This window comes from Eptatretus burgeri, chromosome 2, assembly GCF_056783735.1.
Source record: "Eptatretus burgeri isolate ZD-2024b chromosome 2, Ebu_testis_v1, whole genome shotgun sequence".
NCBI classification, from domain to species: domain Eukaryota; kingdom Metazoa; phylum Chordata; class Myxini; order Myxiniformes; family Myxinidae; genus Eptatretus; species Eptatretus burgeri.
In genome coordinates, this window is record NC_140962.1 from 38897351 (window position 1) to 38917338 (window position 19988).

The following is a 19988-nucleotide window of genomic DNA, read 5'->3' on the forward strand; positions in this document are numbered from 1 at the left end:
ATTCGGGCTGCGACGCTTTAGTGAGCCGTTTTTCTTTATCTATCGTTATTTTGAGCCACCATTGCCACAAACCTCCACGCAAACAACAACCGCCACCAACTACGCCACAACGCCCACCACGCTCACACCACCCCCACAACAATCATCACCATCTTCGCCACTACGCCCGCTTACGAACGCCATCCTCCGCGGACCACGGTAAGACGGTTTCCGCACCACGGAAACCGTCCAAAAAGGATTGGCAGAACAAAACCACTTGTGAAGCCTGTGGGGTTTTCTTCCCGCCATTTTTCCCCATGCTTGGTGTGAAAGGGAGGGGTGGGGCAGCTCGCTCCCGATTGGTGGATGCGCAGTGTGACGCGATCAGGGGTGAGGAACGCCCCTTTTTGGCAAGCTCCCAGAAGGGGGGGTGGAGCCCGAAACTTGGCGTAGCGAGGACAGAGCCCCGCTCCATAAAGGACGGACACGGGCGGGGCGCGCCCTCTTCTCCTCTCTCTTCTCTTCTCTTCTCTTCTTCGCCCCTTGGTGAATGCGTTCCTTCCTCTTGGATATCTCTTTGGTCCTCCCGTATGCTCTCTCCTCGTGACGGTTGATCCGCAAACCAACTTGCGTTCCCTTCCTCCTCGTTCGTTCCCGCGCTCATGGCCCGGCGAGGCCTATTGGTGGGAAACGCGGACGGAGGGCGCCGCAGGCGGCCTTAGGTGGACCTGCGAGAGCGGACACGGAGAGTGCCGGAGACGGTTCACCGGCCGCAACAAGGGAGGTTCTTCTTTTCTTTGGGCTTTTGTATGTGTGTTTGTGGCGCCAGTCCAACAAGAAAAACTGATTAAGTGCTTGTACATTGCTTTAGTCGGTCGTATTACTTTTGCTTTTGTATGGCTGTAAATACGTGCTTGCCTTGTGTGTGTGTGTGAATTAAAAGTGCTTGTCAAACTGTTTCCCGTTTCGTTGCGTCCTTTCCTCTGGTTGACATTTCCATCTTGCATCACGTAAGGGATTGGTAGTGGGTGCAGACGCCCAATAAATAATCTGAACTGTCGAGGTCGACGATAAATCCGCTCTGTTATCCCTGCAGCACGGAACGAGCCACTTCAGCGGTTCGTGTCTGAAGTCGACCTGCGGCGTGGTACAACTCCTCGGTACGCTACCGCGCGGGTACTTAGGTATATCGACATTCGGCGAGTCACCCTATTTCGCGCGGGTAGAACGCGGACTGGGTTGTGGTGAGGTTAAACCCCCACCCGTGACTGGCTCCTGGCAGTAGTTCCAGGAGGGTCACGACTGAATTGTCCGTTCCGGTGGGCGAAATTTGTAACACTGGTGTACAGGAGTGTGCGATTCAAATCCACCTCGGTCTCCAATTAAATTCACAGGAATCGGTTCAGGGGTGAGTGGAGCGACCCCGATTCCCACAAAACACGAGCGATTCAAATTTATTTCTTATACGGGATAAGATGGCATTTCAAGGCGAGCGGGAGCCGGGGGTATTAGGTATGTGTTTGAATGTAAAATCCATGGTCCAGGACTAAAGCCCCGAGCAGGAAATGCTGAATGAGCAGGAACAATTTCCCCCCCAATCGAACCCAGAGCCAAATGGGCGCGGCAGCGGCAGAGCGCCGCGGTGTATGACCCCCCCTCCCCACCTCTGTCAAATTCCCTCCCCAGCCCCCGGCGAATCCACGCCTGATGAGGGCAAAGCGGCTGCCACAGATCCACCTAACATGGGCCAGCTATTAATGGGTTGGTTGGCGAATATGCAACAAGCATTGGAAAATAAAATGGATGCAAACACAAACGAAATGAAAACGAATGCGTGCAGAATGAATAATCACATGAATGTGAATATTCAACAGGTGAAGAACGGAATGAAAGAAGAAATGAAGGAAATGCGGGGTGAGATGCAGCAAATGGGCCGAAGCCTGCAGGCGGGCATGAAGGCAATAGTGTGCAGTGAAACGCGGGCATAATGGCGGCGCCACGTGCTGGGGCGAACGAGCTGAGGGGGAATGCAACGGCTGTCAGGCCCGCAATGGAGGTGGGTGAGGACGAAGTAATTCGGGGGACGTGTTGGGCGAGAAGCGTAAGGGTGATGGAGGAAGCAACAGTGACGGTGACTGAGAGGGAAAAATTAATTGGGGTGACGGAGACATGTACGAGGGATATATGGCACGAGGTGAAAGGAATTAAGAAAGAAAGAAAAGAACAACTAAAACAAAAAGCAAGGTTGAAGTACGCGGAGATCATGAAAGAACAAGGAATGAAACAAAAAGAAGGACAAGAACGACTTAAGGAGAAAGCAAGGTTGAGGTACGCAGAGATAATGGAAGAACAACGAACGAAACAGCAAAAGGAGATGAGCCAATTGAAAGAAACAATGAAATTGGAGAGTAAAGAACGTGAGAGACTGTGGGATAGAAAACAAAAACAAAATGAGGTTGAAATTAATGAACTCAAGGAGAAAGCAAAATTGGCGTCCACGGAGATGGAAAAACTCCGGAAGGATAACGAACGGCTAATGGGGCTCCGAGAGGAGGAACGACTCAAATGGGAAGGAAAATGGAACCAGGAAGAAACAAATAAGGAAAAAGGAGAGAAAATGTATGGAGACGCGGGAGATAGAAAAAATAGAGGAGAAACTACACGATAAAGACGGGGTGAAAAACGAGCACACACACATTAAGGTAGTGGAGGACCATGAGGGGGAGCTGGCGGACTGTTTAGGGACCTGGTGCGAGCAGCTGGATAGCCTCCTTCGGGAACAGAGGGAGACGCTATTCTCCCTTGAAGCGAGTCGTGACCAGGTGGGTTCGGTCGTGTCAAGCGAGTTTGAGGGGGCGAGTGCTGCGGACGGGTGCATGAGGAGCTTGGGGGGTATGGAGGCCCTGGGACCCCTAGTGGTGGCGCGAATCCCCAGCGTGGTTGTCCCGATGTGTGAGTGCGCCCCCGTGTGTGAGTGGTGTGGTCACGAGTGTGCCGGAGTGCGTGCCTCCCAGCACACCGTGTGTGAGTGGAACCACGTGTGCGAGGGAAATGGCATGCGTGCGTGAACGGCCAAGTGCAAGAGAGACCGTGTGTGTGAGAGAGCGGTATGCAAGGGAGATGACGGTCGGCATGTGGGAGCACGCAGCTGTGTCTCTGAGTGTGAGTGTCATGGAATGGTGTGTGAGCGTCGTAACACGCAGGTGTGCGTGGGTGGAATGGAGCTTGAACGCGAGAGTGCGACGGAGACGACGGCGACAGATGGACAAAGGCCGAGTAGCGGCCGTAGTTGCATTGGGGCCCGCGCCGGGTTTGCATGGTGGCAAGTGCGAGGTTCGGGCCGTGCTTCGCATGAGACCGCCACGTGCGCGCTTGCGGGAGTGAAACCCGGTCCGGAAACGCCAGCGGTGGATGTTGTCGATCCTGCGGACGGCCAAAGGTTAGGCTGGACAACGGATTTGGACCGGATGGTTTCTCCACGCGAGCGTGTGTGAAGCTCTAACGGGCAGAGCACATGTGTTTGCGTGGGGAACCCCTCGAAACGCGAGGCTTGTTTTTTATTTTTTTAATGCGCAGGGTGACTTCATGGGTGCACGTGGGGTTGGAATCCAGCAGGAGGGTGAATCCCTGCCGGATGGTGCCGTCCAGGAATGACGAGGTACGTGAGCAGCTGCATGACGTCACGGGCAAAGAGCGCAGGTTGTGAGTTGCCGAGCTGGTGCTGCGCAATGACAAAAAAAAAAAGAAGCAAGTCTCGCTTCGGGTGAACAGGATTCCCAGGCAAGGGGTGGAAGACCCCCTAGCCTGGGCACAGGATGACAACTAGTTAGGGGGAAGGGTTAGCTTAGCCAGACCGGCTTCATGGGGCAGGGGTAAGTCCTCATGGAGCCCGTGGATTGGAATAGTTCGAGGGATTGTAGCCAGATTTAGGATGGGAAATTGATTTTTGGATTTTGAGGACACTGACAGACTGTGGATGTGTAGTGGGGACGTAGCTTAGCTACGTAGGTTAAAAGGAACGTGCTGTATTTTAAGGGATGACGTGGGAGCACGAGTTCGTTTGGGAATGTAGTGAGAAGGATGGCTGAGTTCAGCGATGAGAGTTGAAGAGTGGAAAAGGTACATGTTGAGTGAGTGACGCCAGTGGGTCTGTGTGTATGGAGTGATTGTGGAATGCATGGTGCGATGAGTGATTGGGGGGAGGAGTGATTCCCGCCCAAAGGGACCCCGGGGTCAGTGTAGAGTGAGTTAGCTGGGTTAGACAAATTGGAAAATGGAGGTCGTTTCGCTGTTGGTGGGGAAGTAGGCTCGATACCCATTTGGAGGGGTGCAGGAGCCCTGTTGACGGGTTGGGAGCGTGGCTGTGAAAGGTGAGTATCGCTGAGTGGGTGCACCGGGCTAGTCGGCCATGTTAGGCCAAGGGCCCATGGGGGGCCGGGATAGCGCAGTGGGCACGGGTGCGCCGCATGATGCGGGGGCCCGGGGCGCCATTGGCCGCGTGGGCAGTGTCGTGGGCACGGGTGACCGCATCGGAAAGGGGCCTGGGAAGCCAGCCTGCCACGTGAGCGTTTCAGGGGAGTCGCCATGGAGGGCACTCCCCGGTGTTTAGGGAGCTGGTAGGCTCGGAGACAGTGTAGTGCCTGGGGGTGCCATCGTTGGGGAATCGGCAGAGGGTAGTTCCTGCCAAGGGAGCCACGCGTCCCAGCCACGAAACCGGTACGAGGGCACGGGAGGAAAATTGGGGGTCATGGCACGAAATTGTGAGGACACCGACACAGGCGACGGGAATCTGGGGTGTTTGAACCAATAGTTTAAGCGAGAGGCGCTTGTTGAAAGCCCCGGGGTAGTTTAAAGGTTAATGGATAGGGTAGATTAGGAAGTGTACCCCTCCGCACCATCCATCCCTTCGCTCTTGTGGTGGGCCGCTGGACCCACTTTGGGTAAAGATCGCTGAACTCCAAGGAGGCCATCCTGAGGCTTGAGTTGGGCCTCGGCACAGGACGCTTGCGCTCCTTTATTCCCCTCCACGAAGGGAACGTAGAGGTTGGGAGTAGGCTAGGTGACACGATAGGTTAGCCGAACAAAGATGATAAAGGGGGTTAGGGGACGATTTATAGTGGGGAAATAAAAAGAAAATAAAACAAAAAAAATTAATTGGGGCTAAATTGGTTTGGACAGAGACAGGCAAAGGCGATAGGTTGGGAGGGAGACAGGCAAAGGCGATAGGTTGGGAGGGAGACGGTAGGTGGGTCCGAGCCCGCCTTCCGAGTGGCCAGCACCACCGCACTCCCTCCACTGACCTCCATTTCAAGGCAAGAGGCTGGCCAACGTCATCGGCTGGCTGTTACTTCAAGGCCTGTGCCGGTCGGATCGTCTGCTGGCTGTGTTTGCCTGCAGCAGCCTTGTTCTGCAGGCTGTGTTTGCCTGACCACCTTTGCCATGCCATGCCTACTGCCCACGTTTACCAGCCCCCGTTCTGTTTTGATTTGCCCCCGCCTGTTGTTCATTTCCATGTGCGCCAGGATCGACGCGCAAAGTTGCCAGGACTGCCCTGTTGGCAGCTACAACACGGGACTGCACCGGCGGCCCGTGCACCGTTTGTTGTTCACTGCATTCATTTTAAAAAGGGGGAGGCCTTGGACTGTGCTTAAGCAGCCTGGCCCCCTGCTGGTGACTGTTGTTTTTCTTGCAGAGTCCATTGATCCTGGGCCATGGTTTAGTGTAAAATTTGTAAGGTGTTAAGATGTACTGTACAAATGAGTGCGCCCCCGGCATGTCAGTCTAGCGCCGGCAATTTTATTTAAGTCGTCTGAATGAGTGGGTTTGTTAGTTACTCAGCCCTCAGGTTATTTATTTTGGGGACACAAATACACTGAATGTCGCACTCAGAGATCCGAAGGTAAAACGTACTTGGGGAGAACTACACATGATGGCACACGAAAATTCGACGACTCAGGACGAGTCTAAAAAAGGGAGGGGGTTGTGTTACGGCTGTGGAAATTCGCAATACACCATAAAGGGTCCTCAGGTGAGATATATCGATAAGTTCATGTGTAGTTAGCCCACACCCGTTGTTTAGAGGGAATATGTGTGATTCATTCGGGCTGCGACGCTTTAGTGAGCCGTTTTTCTTTATCTATCGTTATTTTGAGCCACCATTACCACAAACCTCCACGCAAACAACAACTGCCACCAACTACACCACAACGCCCACCACGCTCACACCACCCCCACAACAATCACCACCATCTTCGCCACTATGCCCGCTTACGAACGCCATCCTCCGCGGACCACGGTAAGACGGTTTCCGCACCACGGAAACCGTCCGAAAAGGATTGGCAGAACAAAACCACTTGTGAAGCCTGTGGGGTTTTTTCCCGCCATTTTTCCCCGCGCTTGGTGTGAAGGGGAGGGGTGGGGCAGCTCGCTCCCGATTGGTGGATGCGTGGTGTGACGTGATCAGGGGTGAGGAACGCTCCTTTTTGGGAGGCTCCCAGAAGAGGTGTGGAGCCCGAAAAGGGGCGGAGCGAAGGGCGGAGCCCTGCTCCATAAAGGACGGACACGGGCGGGGCGCGCCCTCTTCTCCTCTCTTCTCTTCTCTTCTTCGCCCCTTGGTGAATGCGTTCCTTCCTCTTGGATATCTCTTTGGTCCTCCCGTATGCTGTCTCTTCATGGCGGTTGATCCGCAAACCAACTCTCATTCTCTTCCTCCTCATTCGTTCCCACGCTCGTGGCCCGGCGAGGCCTATTGGTGGGAGACTCGGACGGAGGGCGCCGCAGGTGGCCTGAGGTGGACCTGTGAGAGCGGACACGGAGAGTGCCGGAGACGGTTCACCGGCCGCAACAAGGGAGGTTCTTCTTTTCTTTGGGCTTTTGTATGTGTGTTTGTGGCGCCAGTCCGACAAGTAAAACTGACTAAGTGCTTGTACATTGCTTTAGTCGGTCGTATTACTTTTGCTTCTATTTGCCTGTACACACGCGCATGATTGTTGTAAATATTTGTGTGGTGTAATAAACGTGCGTGTTGAACTGTATCCCGTCGTTGCGTCCTTTCCTTCGTTGAAAGTGCCACCTTACCTCGTGGAATAATTAGTGGAGGGGTTTGAATACCCGGTAAATAATCACGTCCGTCGAGGTCAGCGATAACACCGCTCGGTTATCACTGAAGCACGGAACGGACCGCTTAAGCGGTTCGTGTCCTCGGCTGACCTGTGGCGAGGTACGATCGCCCAGTTAACTACCCGCGCAGGTATTTAGGTAGGTCGAGTTTGGCGAACAACCCAATCCTGCGCGGGTGGCCGATTGGCACGATTGTGGTGAGGTCGAAAGACCCACCCGTGACTAGCTCCTGGCGTTGTTCCGAGAGGGTCACGACTGAATTGTCCGTCTGGCAGGCGACGCGGTTGCTATTAGAGTTACGCGGCCGATCGCACGTCGGGCGGGCCAGAATTCGTAACAATGTATATATGTATATATATATATATATATATATATATATATATATATATATATATATATATATGTATATATATATATATATATGTCAATTGATCGTGTTGGCAAATTGGCTTGGAGATATACACACCTCGAAGCCGTTTAGCCTGGGTTTGAATCCCAACCCAGCTATAAACTGTCATCCACAGGCAGGGTGATTCGTCTGTGTCCCTCGGATGGACGTTAAACTGGGCATCCTATTTGCCGAAATTAGTTAGTAGCTGTTAAGGATTCCATGGTGGCCTTTGCAAAGAGGTGGCAAGCTATCACCGGAACCATGCACAAATTCTAAATTTCTGCCCCAACTACTGCTGGCAATAAAAATTCCTTAATAAAAGGATGCGCGAGCAAGGATTCCTTGAGTTTTGCATCTTCTCCGGGTTGATTCTGGATGGAAGGAATGGCAAACCACCCAGTATAACCCTTGCCAATCACCTGCTTTGGCAGCATTGACGCTCTGTAACAGAGTTATGGCACATCAGAATCGGTGAATCAATCGATCAAATATTGAATGCTGCGAATACCTTGAGATGCTGCGAAACGGTACCGACAGAATGTCATCTCTTTATCTGAGATTCCACTTTGATCTCAGGTACAAAGACTAGATCCGCAACAATATGCTCAATGTATCTTCTGCCATAAAGATTTTGTGATTACACGACGTTCACCTGACCACAAATGTCGTTTTTTTCAAAATGGTGATTTTCATAAATACAGTTTGCAAAATGACATTTATTGTTTTCGTAAGAATTCTATTACAAATGTAAGTATTTTATAACATTATTGAGCCATGGAGGGTGAGTTTTAGGTGGCCAGCAGGTGTTGTATTATTTTGTAAGTTGTCATTAGTAATTGACTTTTCCCTTACCATACATTCCAACAACCTTACCATACATCTCATGGCTGCGAGACTTGGACTCTGACCAAGGATCTGAGACGGAGACTTAATTCCTTTGGTACCAGGTCTCTTCGGAGAATCCTTGGCTATCGCTGGTCGGATTTTGTGTCCAACTAGCGGTTGCTGAGAGAGACTCAGATGAGATTTGAGGAGTCTCGTGAGTGGAGGAGGCCAATGGGCCGACCACGTGCCTCATGGTTGCAGCAGGTTGACCAGCATATCAAGGAGATGGGGATGGGCCTGGCATCTGCCTGGGGGATGGCCAGACGGAGGCCCTTGGAGTACCGGTGGAAAGTGGACGCAGCGACGCGCTGTTCTGGCACATGCTCCCATACCTGACCTGACCTGAATCGGGACCCAGGCTGGAGATTTCAACATTCATTTGCATTTCAGGTTCTCACAGCTGGTTCAAACTCGCCGTTGCTTGAACCGAGCCACTGACTGGTGGTTGGGTTTGAATGGGAATTGAGAGTGGAATATGGGGAGTGAGGATTTAAGAGACACTAATGTGTGTTTTTCATGGCACGTGGACAGATTATAATTGGTGTTTCCACATTTAACCATGGTGAAGTGGATAAACTGCTCCTGAATTTATCATTGTGTTCATTTCCAGCTAACAGAGATGTGTACAATATAAAGTAGATGCTCACTTAAATGGTTGAAGAGCTGATCACTAAAAGCCATGTTAAACATGTTTCCCCATCATCTTTCACGGGTTTCCCAATCAATGTGTCAAAATGAAATGTTTCCTGCATATAAACACACTTTTTGCTCTTTTCTCGGTAGAAGGTGTTTGAAGGACAACTCGACTCTTCCACCAAAGCACTTTTCATGTTACATGATGGCCTTTGGGAATGGCTAACATGTGGCCTATCACCCTATCACCTTTGGGAAACCCTAACACGTGTGGCCTATCATGGTCATTACCTAAAACACAGCTTGGCAGGAAGGGATGAGACAAAACAAATTTGGGATGAGACACAGAATGGGCTAAAACACAGGAAAACCCTATTAATTATGGTACACTGGATCGTGCTTTGCATGATGAGGAGTCTTGGTGTTTCTGCGGCTATCAATGGAAAGGTAAACTGGATTTTTGAAACCTTCCGCATTTTTTACATTCGCTATTCAGAAGTAGAAGAGAGCGGCAATTGTAGAAAGGCTAATTATGATTTCAACTCTTTAACTCAGTATTGCTTGAATTGCATTTCCAGCAATTTTGTACAACCAACCCCATTTCCAAATGTGGAGGCTTGTACAGTTGCGAGAAGTAAGCAAGGGGAAGTGAAGTGCTCTACTGCTGCAGAATCTCAAATCCAAACATATATTTCAGCAGCTACTCCCCAGGCTCAAACGCAGCAACATGTACAAGCTGCCAGAGGTCCATCAGCAGGGAAGCACAGTACACACAGCATCAGGATATGGTAAAAACATAATCAAACGGAAGACCAAGAAGGAACCCAAAGAAGTAAAGAGCAAAGATGGAGTCGTCAGGGGGAAGCTGAATAGGATTCAGGTTTAAGCTGCTACTCCACAAGCCTCCACTACCCTTGCATGGTCTCCTGTCCCCGACTGATCCAGACACAGCCAATCCAAATCCATTGGGACCATACTCTGTACAGAGCATCGGTGCTGCTGAAGCAGTCTCCTTGGCTATTGGGCACAATCCTGGATGGGTCGCCACTCTGACGCAGGATACTCGAATGGCTCAATCATCCCAGCAAGCTGGTACTCATTTTGCCGACCTCAGAAGGATGACAGGCAGAGTCAACCCCACCTGGTATTAATGAAATGGCAAAGCGGGATTTGAACTCAGGCCCCGAGGATCCCAAGCCTGCCACCCTAACCATTAAGCCAACACCAGGCATACAGCCAAGTGAGAGAACTTTCTGCAAGAATTCACTTCTCCTTAGAGAGTTAGATAATGAAAGAGAGAAATAGAGTAATTGAAATGAAAGAGAAGAAAAAGCAAGAATTAGAACGAATAAAGAGAATTGTACAATTAGAAAAAAAGTATAAAATGAACAAAGAACAAAGATATTGGGAAGAACCCGGATAGATAGATTTCAGAATTATTATCCATATTACTTTCACCTCCATATTACCTTCATCACTGTCCTTTGTTAGTGAACGTCCGAGTCAAAGTAGGCTGTAGTCATGAACTTTGATCGCCATCGATCACTTTTGTTTCATCAATTTTCTCATTGGCTGGTTCCATGCATTTCTGCTGGCCTTCGAGGTTGCCCTTGGTTTTGCAGCCGAGGACATGTATAATTTGACAAAACAAAGGTCTTGCAGTCTCGTTGGTGCTTACGTCACAATGTAAAGATAGTCGTGCATCAAAGTATGATGAATGAGGCATCGCAGCATAAAATCGTGGCAACAAGCTCTCACAATAAATGCCCAGTATTATCCCAATGGATTGATGATGATGAAGATGATAATTTGTTCACGAGTCAGTAAGTGACCACTATATTCGTTTTGGGTGTGTCTGTCTCTGTCTGTCTGTCTGTCTGTCTGTCTGTCCCGAGCATAGCTCCGTGGGTTTTGATTCGATCCTGATAAAATTTGGGTGGGAGGTTTATATCATGATCTAGTTGTGTTTTCCTGAGAATGGGCTTGCTGCGCCCATTATGGGCGGAGCCACGCCCAAAAAACGTGTTTTTAGGGGTAGCCGGTTTCAAGTTACATCTTCTCCGAGGGGTTTGTCGAATCTGGCAGGGGTTTTCGGTATTTGGTTAGCCCAATGGCACCTGCATCGTCCCACGGAGCTTGTTTTTTTTTTTGTTTTTTTTTCATTTTCGTCCCAAGGTCAAGGTCACGAATATAGAAAATGTCAAAAAAATCAATAAATTGGGCATCGAGCTCCTCGGGTTTTCAACGGTTTCGAATGAAAGTTGGTATGCAAGTAGTGCTCTTCGAGTACTACAACTTTCATCATTTACATTTTTCCTGATTCCCGCCAGTTTGCCCGTGGCCTGTTTCGAATGAAAGTTGGTATGCAAGTAGTGCTCTTCGAGTACTACAACTTTCATCATTTACATTTTTCCCGATTCCCGCCAGTTTGCCCGTGGCCTGTTTCGAATGAAAGTTGGTATGCAAGTAGTGCTCTTCGAGTACTACAACTTTCATCATTTACGTTTTTCCCGATTCCCGCCATAAAAAAATAAAAAAGGCGAACTACATTTCGGATTTCGCAATTCGTGGTCGATTTGTAGTGCTCTTCTAGTACTACAACTTTCATCATTTACGTTTTTCCCGATTCCCGCCAGTTTGCCTGTGGCGTCCCCTCGAAGGTCAAAAAATAAAAAAGGCGAACCATGTACATTGCTCGTGAACCATCGCCGTCTCCAGACTTGTCCTTACTATAATTCGTGGAACGGTGCTTGTTTGTTGCGCTACTCCTCCTACAATTCTGAGCCAATTACATCCAGACTTGCTACAAAAGAACGGCATGACCCCATTTAATGTATAGGGATTTTTATCGTTGCATGTGGGCTTGGAGGGGGGGGTGTGATTGGAGGGATGCAAATTTTCTATGTCAATGCATTTTGTGTAGCGCCACCTCCAGGTGGGGGACGGTATTACAAGTCTCTACCATTTACAGTACAGTATTCTTGTCCCGTGAGATGTTTTGAATTGTAAGCAGTTGGTATGTTTTTGCTTCATGCACGAAACCTGGGGGATGGGGTGGTTGTTTTTATTTATTTATTTTGCATGTATAGAGCTGTCAGTTGCCGATACACCGCCCAAATAAAGGTATGTGTCAGATGAACGTGTTACCTGCTTGGAACAAGTTCGCCCATCAGGCGAGTACTTTGCCAGTAATAATAATGATAAATGACACCAAGTGATGCAGAGATGACGAAACCTACGATAAAAGGGAAAGTATGTGATGTGACAGTCAGGGTCTCTCCACACTGTACTTTGGAGAGTTGTTCTAATCTGCTTGGACATGGGCCAAAAATTTGACACTTTTTGCAGACCATGTTTTTTTATTTTATTGATACTTTGATCTCAGATACCATATAAATGATGATGAGAGGATATGAGTATTTATTGTAACCCACAGTGTCTATAAAAAATTTTTTACAAAGAAATACCAAGTTTGGGGTACAAACCTATTTCTGAGAGAAGTGAGATTGCTGATGTGCATTCACTCTTTGTCTATGTTGCTGCAAGGATTCATTGGGTTGATCAATTTGCTGTGTTGTTGTTCTCGATCAGTGATGATGTCATGCTTTCAGGGAGATGGAATGGTTGAAGTCCTGGCTGGCAGCCCGCATCACCATCTGTATCTTGTGTGCTCTAGCCTGGCTAGAACTTGCATGGTCTCCTGTCCCCGACTGCACTTTTGGTATGTTCCATTTTTTAAAAAAAACGTAACAGCTAGTTGCTTGTATTGTAATTCAGGCGATGAGTACATTGTAAGTACACCTGAATAATAATATACCATCTATATAATGGAGCATATGTATGTATGTCCACTCGATAGCCATTGATTGGATAGCTGGCCTGAAGCCACCCACAATTGTAACCTGAAGTAAAATCGTTCGTTTTGGTGCTTTGGTGAGCCTCTTCAGAAGTGTCACCTTCACAATCGCCATGCCCTCCTTATGTTTTCCATTCATTGTAAAACAACCTAAGCGACTTAAAAGGATCATCAAATATCAAAAGGCATCATAGGCCTTGTGAAGGCGACAGGACATATGGGCCTCCTTCGGCCTCAGGTGTCAGGTTTCAGCCTGTGGGCCAGTCCAATTATCCGAGCTATTTTACCACAATGTATTGTACACAAGCAAATGCAACCCGTCGCTTTGCTGACGAGAATATTATGGGAGATGGAGGGCTTGGGGAGGGAGGGGAGCAAGAGGTGAGGAAGGGGTGGGTGGGGAGAGTGACACCTCATCAAATGGTCCTATACACTCCGGCAGAGGGGGAAGGGGGTTTGGGTGGAGGCAAACGTGAGGAGAGGGATTCTCAACTTGCGTTTGGTAGTGGGACTTGTGGAGAAAGGGTGGGGGGGGGGAGTAGTCGAGGATTGAATGAAATGGGGTACATTAAAACAGCACATTAATACAGCATGCGGAGACCGCCCAAAGATGTCCATGGGGGGTGGAGAGGAAAAAGGATTTGGGAAGAGGTAAACATGAGGGGAAGAGGAGGGAAGGCAGCATGAAGAAGGGAAAGGAAGGGAATGTGAAGAAAGGGGGGGGGGAGTCTGGCAGATGCGACGTCCAGCTTAATGTTCATCCAAGATACGGCACACACATTGATGCATCACCCTGCCTCTGAAACACCGGATGACAGTTTAGAGCTGGGTCGAGATTTGAACCCAAGCTGGCAGCTTAGAGCGAGCGTGCGTACCTCTCGGCTATCCTGCTATGAAGCTGGCGATTCATTGCTCTGTAACAACTGAAAACATTTTTTTACTCATTGCAATCATCTAATTTATTTTGCCTTCCTAATTCTGGAAATGTCCCCACGGAGAACCGAGCCACGGTATTGCCATTGAAGCTTGAAGAGAGCTCGCCTGAGTGGCTTAACCACTCAAGCAAGCACTCTAACAAAACTGTTGAAGAAAGTTTTAAAAATGAAACGTTTAATTTTTGTTTTATATGTATCTACCTATGCCGAAGTGACGGGTCGTATAATGAAAGATAGGGGAAAGGTGATTTAAAATAAAATTGCACATTTTCAGCAAGCGAATTACTGCCCGAAGCACCACACGGCCAAATGCAGGTGAATGGGCGCTAAACTTTGTTCAAGTCTATTGTTACATTCAGTGACTGTGCAAATATTGTAGAGTGCTCACCAAGTTGCTTCAGCACTCAAGCAAGCACTCCAACAAAATGGTTGATAAGGAACAGCTGGCTTGGCAAGCGATTAGCGATCACCGTTAGGTCATATAAACACCATGCACCCAGAGACGCCTGGAATGTCGAGCGTTGTCTGAATTGGACATGTGAACACTTTTTATTTATTTATTTTATTTTTTAGCATTCGGAACTGCTGCTGAAATGAAGAAATAAATTTAAATTTTGAAATTCGGCTCAGGTTAAGAGATTCTTGAGGTTATGGCATGTGCAGAAATGAAATATAGCCACGAACGCTGGCATCTCTGGGTGTTTATTGGAAGCATTGCAATGTATCCAACAATTCATAGGTATGATTATCAGGTATTCGATAATATGAGTGAAAAACAAAACTTTATCATTAAGAAACCGGTGGCCTGTTCCAATTCAAGGCATTGTTCAGCAGGCCAACAAAATAATAATAAAGGTGAATCAAGACCCCAGCAAGGGACAGTGAGGTGGACAAGGATGAGCCTTGATTATCTTCGAAAGGGGTGTTTAAATTAACCCACACACCGTTTTCATTCACATACTTCCTTGGAATTCCCTTGGTATGCATGCCAGGTTTCATGGTTTTGGAGGACACACACACACACACACACACACACACACACACACACACACACACACACACACACACACACACACACACACACACACACACACACACACACTGACTGACATCCATTATTACAGATACACATTTAAGTGGTGGGCATGTTTTTTGCTTCATGTATGTAAGCTGTGTTATGACTTGCAAAATCGAGGCTTTTTCAAGTATATTGGTCAGTCGATTTTGTTATTCTGTCTGTCACTCGCCTACAAGTCACAATTCTAAACTGATCATCATGAAACTTTACCAAGATGTAGAGGTAGTCTCAATTGAGAAGCATATTGATTCTGAGGTCAAAGGTCATCTTGAGGTCAAATTTCTAAAATCATTTTTCATCCGATTGACTTGAAAGTTGAACAGGATTTGTATATTGCATCACTGGATTGAGAAACCAACGATTTGAGATGAAAAGGTCAAAGGTCAACTCAAGGGCAAACATATAAAATCAATTTTCAATTGAAAAATAATCAATTTACATCCTATTAACTTGATAATTAAACAGCAATTGCATAGTCCATCACTGCATTGGGAAAACTGAGGACAAAAGGTCAAACTTATAAAATCATCAATTTCAATCTGAAAAACAATCAATTTTCATCCGATTAACATGAAAATGAAGCAGCAATTGCACTGAATTTGGAAACCAACTGTTTTGAGGTCAAAAGGTCAAACTTCTAAAATCATCAATTTCCATCTGAAAAATAAAGTTTTCATCTGATTGACCTGAGCTTTGATTAAGATTGTCAACTTTGGAGAGGGGTGGATTTTGCAAGTATCGTGCTCTGCACGATGCCTCTTTCTTGTTTCTATTTTTGTGAGCGATTGAGGCAGCGGTCTGTTGTGTATACAGTACACCGCGTAAATAAAGGGATGCACGTAAAGGTATTGCACGCTTTGAACAAGATTGCCTGCAGGGCAGGTCTAGTATATTTAACTGTGTGAAGATGCTTGAATTTTTCACCATCCTCCACACCTTCCACTCACTCCCTTTGCTATAATATCCTCCAAAACTCATTTCCCTTCCTGGTATTCTTCAGGTAGCTTACTCCCCCTCCCCCCTTTTTTTTGATGTAACCCACATATGCCAAGCATGCTTTCGGTATCCTGTTAGATCATAAAATGGGATATAAAACAGCTCCCCCAACCCCCCCTCCCCCAACACACACACACCTCTTCCTGTTGTACAGGGTCATCTATATATTAGACATACAAATGGTGCAAATTGTCCCCACACCTTGTTGCTTTCATTCCAGAGACGCTTTTCTGATTTGAGGAAGGTTATCGATGGATTCTCCCTGCAAAGGCTCCCCCAGGATCTGGGGTTAGGAACTGCCACACAAACATTGTACTCACACTTTCTTGTACTTGTGCCAGTGATAACATTCAGCCATGGCAAATCAACATTGCACTCTAGTTAATTTGTTTTCAACCACTACCTTCTTGCCTGGTGCACTTTGACCTCTAATGACTTCCCCCATCACATTTTCTCCAAGCAATAGCAACATTTGTGTACAAGTTGAAAATTACTTAATTAATTTTATTGTATTTCTACATGAACACAGTCTTGTTTTCACATTAAAAGGCCATTACCAGTAATCCTCAATTAAAATGTACATCTTATGGTTTTATTTCAGTAGTTTGTTATTATTTAAAAATAAATATCAAGTGAAAGTAAAAGTTGATGATTACCACTTGTCCATTACTGGTATTTTCATGTTTGAATTGAGATAATAAATAACAATGGATAGTTTCTGAAGAGTGAACAGCAGCAAACTTATCATTGATGTTGCAGCATTCGTTCATTGAAGATTTAACTCCTTCCTTTTGGATATGAAATGTTGGACTTGGATATGAAATTTTCATGTTTGGATTTAGAAAATAAATAACAATGGATAGTTTCTGAAGCATGAACAGCAGCAAACTTATCATTGATGTTACAGCATTCGTTCATTGCAGATTTAACTCCTTCCTTTTATGTTGGACTTGGATATGAAACCTTGTAATTTGAATGAGGGACAAGTTATTGTATCTTTACATTTACCCTATGTCCCCCCCCCCCCATTAAAACATAAACTTAGCTTGTGCATTGGTCACGTGACTGCTCTGTTGAGTGTCGGACTGTGGGCTTTGTAATCACCTCCACATCTGCAGGGAGGTTTGCTCCAGCAAAACCAACTTTTCTCTAAAATTGTGTTCTTTGGTAATTTGTCATGCTTGATGAATGTATGCATTGAGACAAACCTGCTATTCAAGTTGGAGAGTTAATCTATGTGATCATCTCAGCGCGAGCGCACACACAGGATCGTGAAACGACCAAGTCAAACTAACTGACCCTACAAGCTAACTGCTGGAAACCGTAGGAGCTGCTTCAGGGTTGTAGTACAATAGGTCAGAACGTCTTGCATCGAGTCTTCATAGCACTGAACGGGGCATCAGCCTCATTGATTGGGACAGGTACCTGCAGGTGGTGCTATTCGCTTACAGAGAAGTGCCTCGAGCAAGTACTGGGTTCTCACCATTTGAGTTACTCTCCGGATGAACTGTAAGAGGGCCCATACAGTTATTGAAGGAACTGTGGACTGGAGAGAACATGTCAGAGGTTCATAATACCTACCAATATGTCTGACTTGCGTAATCGACTGGAGGACATTTGCCGACTGGCACGAGAGTCCACACGCAGCACAAAGCAGTCAAAACATTTCTATGATAAAAAAAAAACAGACACAAAGTTCAACGCTGGAGACAGTATTATTGCTACTACCAATGGAGCACAACAAGCTGACGCTCTAGTGGCAAGGACCACATGAAGTCCAGGAAGTAGTCAACCAGATGGACGACACGATGTGTCAAAGGCAAGACCAAAATTTACCATGCCAACCTTTTGAAGTTGCATCATGAGAGAGCTGACAATGCAGCTAATATTACGTTGCACCCAGATGTGGCTGGTATGGCGATCATCGACCCAGAGCCAGATGGTGATGAAGAATGTGTCTTGGCAAATGAAGACTTGCTGGAATTGAGATCGTGGCTGATGATGAGACACACGAGGATGTCAACATCAGTGAGGATGTCAGCAAGGCAGAGGGAGGAAGTCCAGGAGTTTGCGGACGTCTTCACCATAATTCCAGGTACTACCAACTTGGAGGAGGATAAGATTGAGACCACCACGAATGAGCCAAAGTTGAGCAGCACAAAATGCTGTCTGCTTTGCAAGCTGTGATCAAGGAGGTAGTGGAAACTATGTTAGAAGCAGATATCATCAAACCATCAAAAGCAGCTGACAACTCACTGGTGGTGATTGTGAAGAAGAAGGATGGATCCAACCGTTTCTGCATTGACTTTTGGACATTGAACTTGATCACAGTTTGACACTGAACCCATCGGGAACCCTGAAGCTATCAAGGCAAGGCTGGAGCAAGATCAGTATTTTAGCAAGATCAACCTGAGCGAGAGTTACTGGCAGATTCCTATGGAGGAAGTCTAAAATGAAAAGACAGCAATGGCTGCTACCAATTTAAGAAGATGCCATTTGGCTTTGTAAACTCAGCGGCAACCTTCAATCGAATGATGAGGAAGATGCTGCACAAGTTACGTAACATCGGCCACGACGTGGATGACATCCTGACGCACACAGTCATAGGGAAAGACCATGTCAAAACACTGCAGCAACTTTTTTGAGCAGATCAGGGAAGGCGGTTTGACTCTTCGGCCTTCCAAGTGTTACAATGGATTTCACACACTGGAGTTTGTGAGACACCGAGTGGGAAAGGGTCAGGTACAGATGGAGGAAGACAAACTCACCTGCGTCAGAAATCCCCCAGTACGGACAACCAAAAGACAGGTTAGATCATTCCTGGGCTTTGGGGGTTCACACCGAACTATGCAGATGAAGTTGTGCCCCTCAACAAAAAGGGTCAGTCCAACCACATTCCGTGGGAGGCACCCCAACAGAGGGCATTTGAAAGGATCAAGAACCTTCTTTGCAAGGTCCCTGTACTATGGATGTCTGACTTTGCCAGACCATTCGTCGTGCAAGCAGATGCATCTGATGTTGGAATTGGAGCGTTATTGCAGGAGTACGAGGATGGAGTCTTTCCTGTAATGTATGCCAGCAAGAAACTTCTGCCCTGAGAAAGGAACTACTCGGCAATAGAACATGAACGTCTCCCTATTGTGTTTGCTGTTAAATTCCAGAACTACATCTATGGACAAGAGTTCATCATACAGACTGATCATCAGCCCGTGTCGTACATTCAGAAGTGTAAGATTGACAGTGCGATGATAATGCGGTGGGTGATGTTCCTACAGATCTATTGGTTCTGTATTGAAGCCATTAAGAGATCCGAGAATCTGGGAGCCGACTGTGATTGTTTCTTTTTGGTTTATTATGCACCCTCTAATTTAATTGACTTTAAAAAAATTTTTTAAGAACAATGTATTTGCAATAATATATTTTTCTCAAGGTGGGGCATATTTGTCAATTAAAACATAGATGTATCTGAGTAAGCATTAGTAAATGCTTACTCAGATCACCGCAGGTTGGTCTGCGGTCTTTCTGTCTTCTTCCGTCTCCTCTCCAGCCTTGCCCCCCCCTGCTCTCTCTGCAATTTGTCCCCACCACATTTCCACAGGGCTCAAGGTCTGCCAACAACCCCCTTCTGGTAAAACTACCAAAATCACGAATCACTGCTCACCTTCACTCTTTCATTCCTCTTTTTCCCCGCCTTTGGAATAAACTCCCTCACTCTATTCTTTCCCATTCTTCCCTCCAGGCTTTCAAAACAGCTGTTCACCACCACCTCTTATCATTCCCCATCCAAATCCTCGATCTTTTCTACCCCCGATAATCCACCCAAGGCCACTTCCTTAAATTCCCCTGCTTTCCTTCCTGAAAGTCCCTGTAATGTCCATGTTCTCTTCCCCATGTTCCCCGTCCCATTCCTCTCCCTTCCACAGATCTCCTAATGTGTCTGTTCCCCACTGTTTTGTCCCTCCCACTCCCGCCCCTCTTGTCTCATGCCCCCTTGCTGTGCGTTGTGTGTTAGCTCTCATACGAGCCTCGACAAGGTATACAAAAAAATGCCAAAAATAAACGAGTAAAATTGATGGTTTCATGTTATGTTTTGTTTAGCATGGATCAGTAAATTGT

General features: G+C 47.1%; 1 protein-coding gene across 8 annotated transcripts in view; it reads left to right on the forward strand.

The window, feature by feature from the left end:
* The window catches only part of TMEM237 (transmembrane protein 237), a 72977-nt gene extending 56054 nt beyond the window's left edge, over positions 1–16923 (forward strand). For all 8 annotated transcript variants that reach the window (XM_085853290.1, XM_085853253.1, XM_085853271.1 and 5 more), the window contains 2 exons: positions 12619–12728; positions 16093–16923. In XM_085853290.1, coding sequence (XP_085709416.1) covers positions 12619–12728; positions 16093–16106 — 124 coding nt within the window. In that variant the 3' untranslated portion in view covers positions 16107–16923. The remainder of the gene's footprint in view (positions 1–12618; positions 12729–16092) is intronic.
* Positions 16924–19988: the final 3065 nt, after the last annotated feature.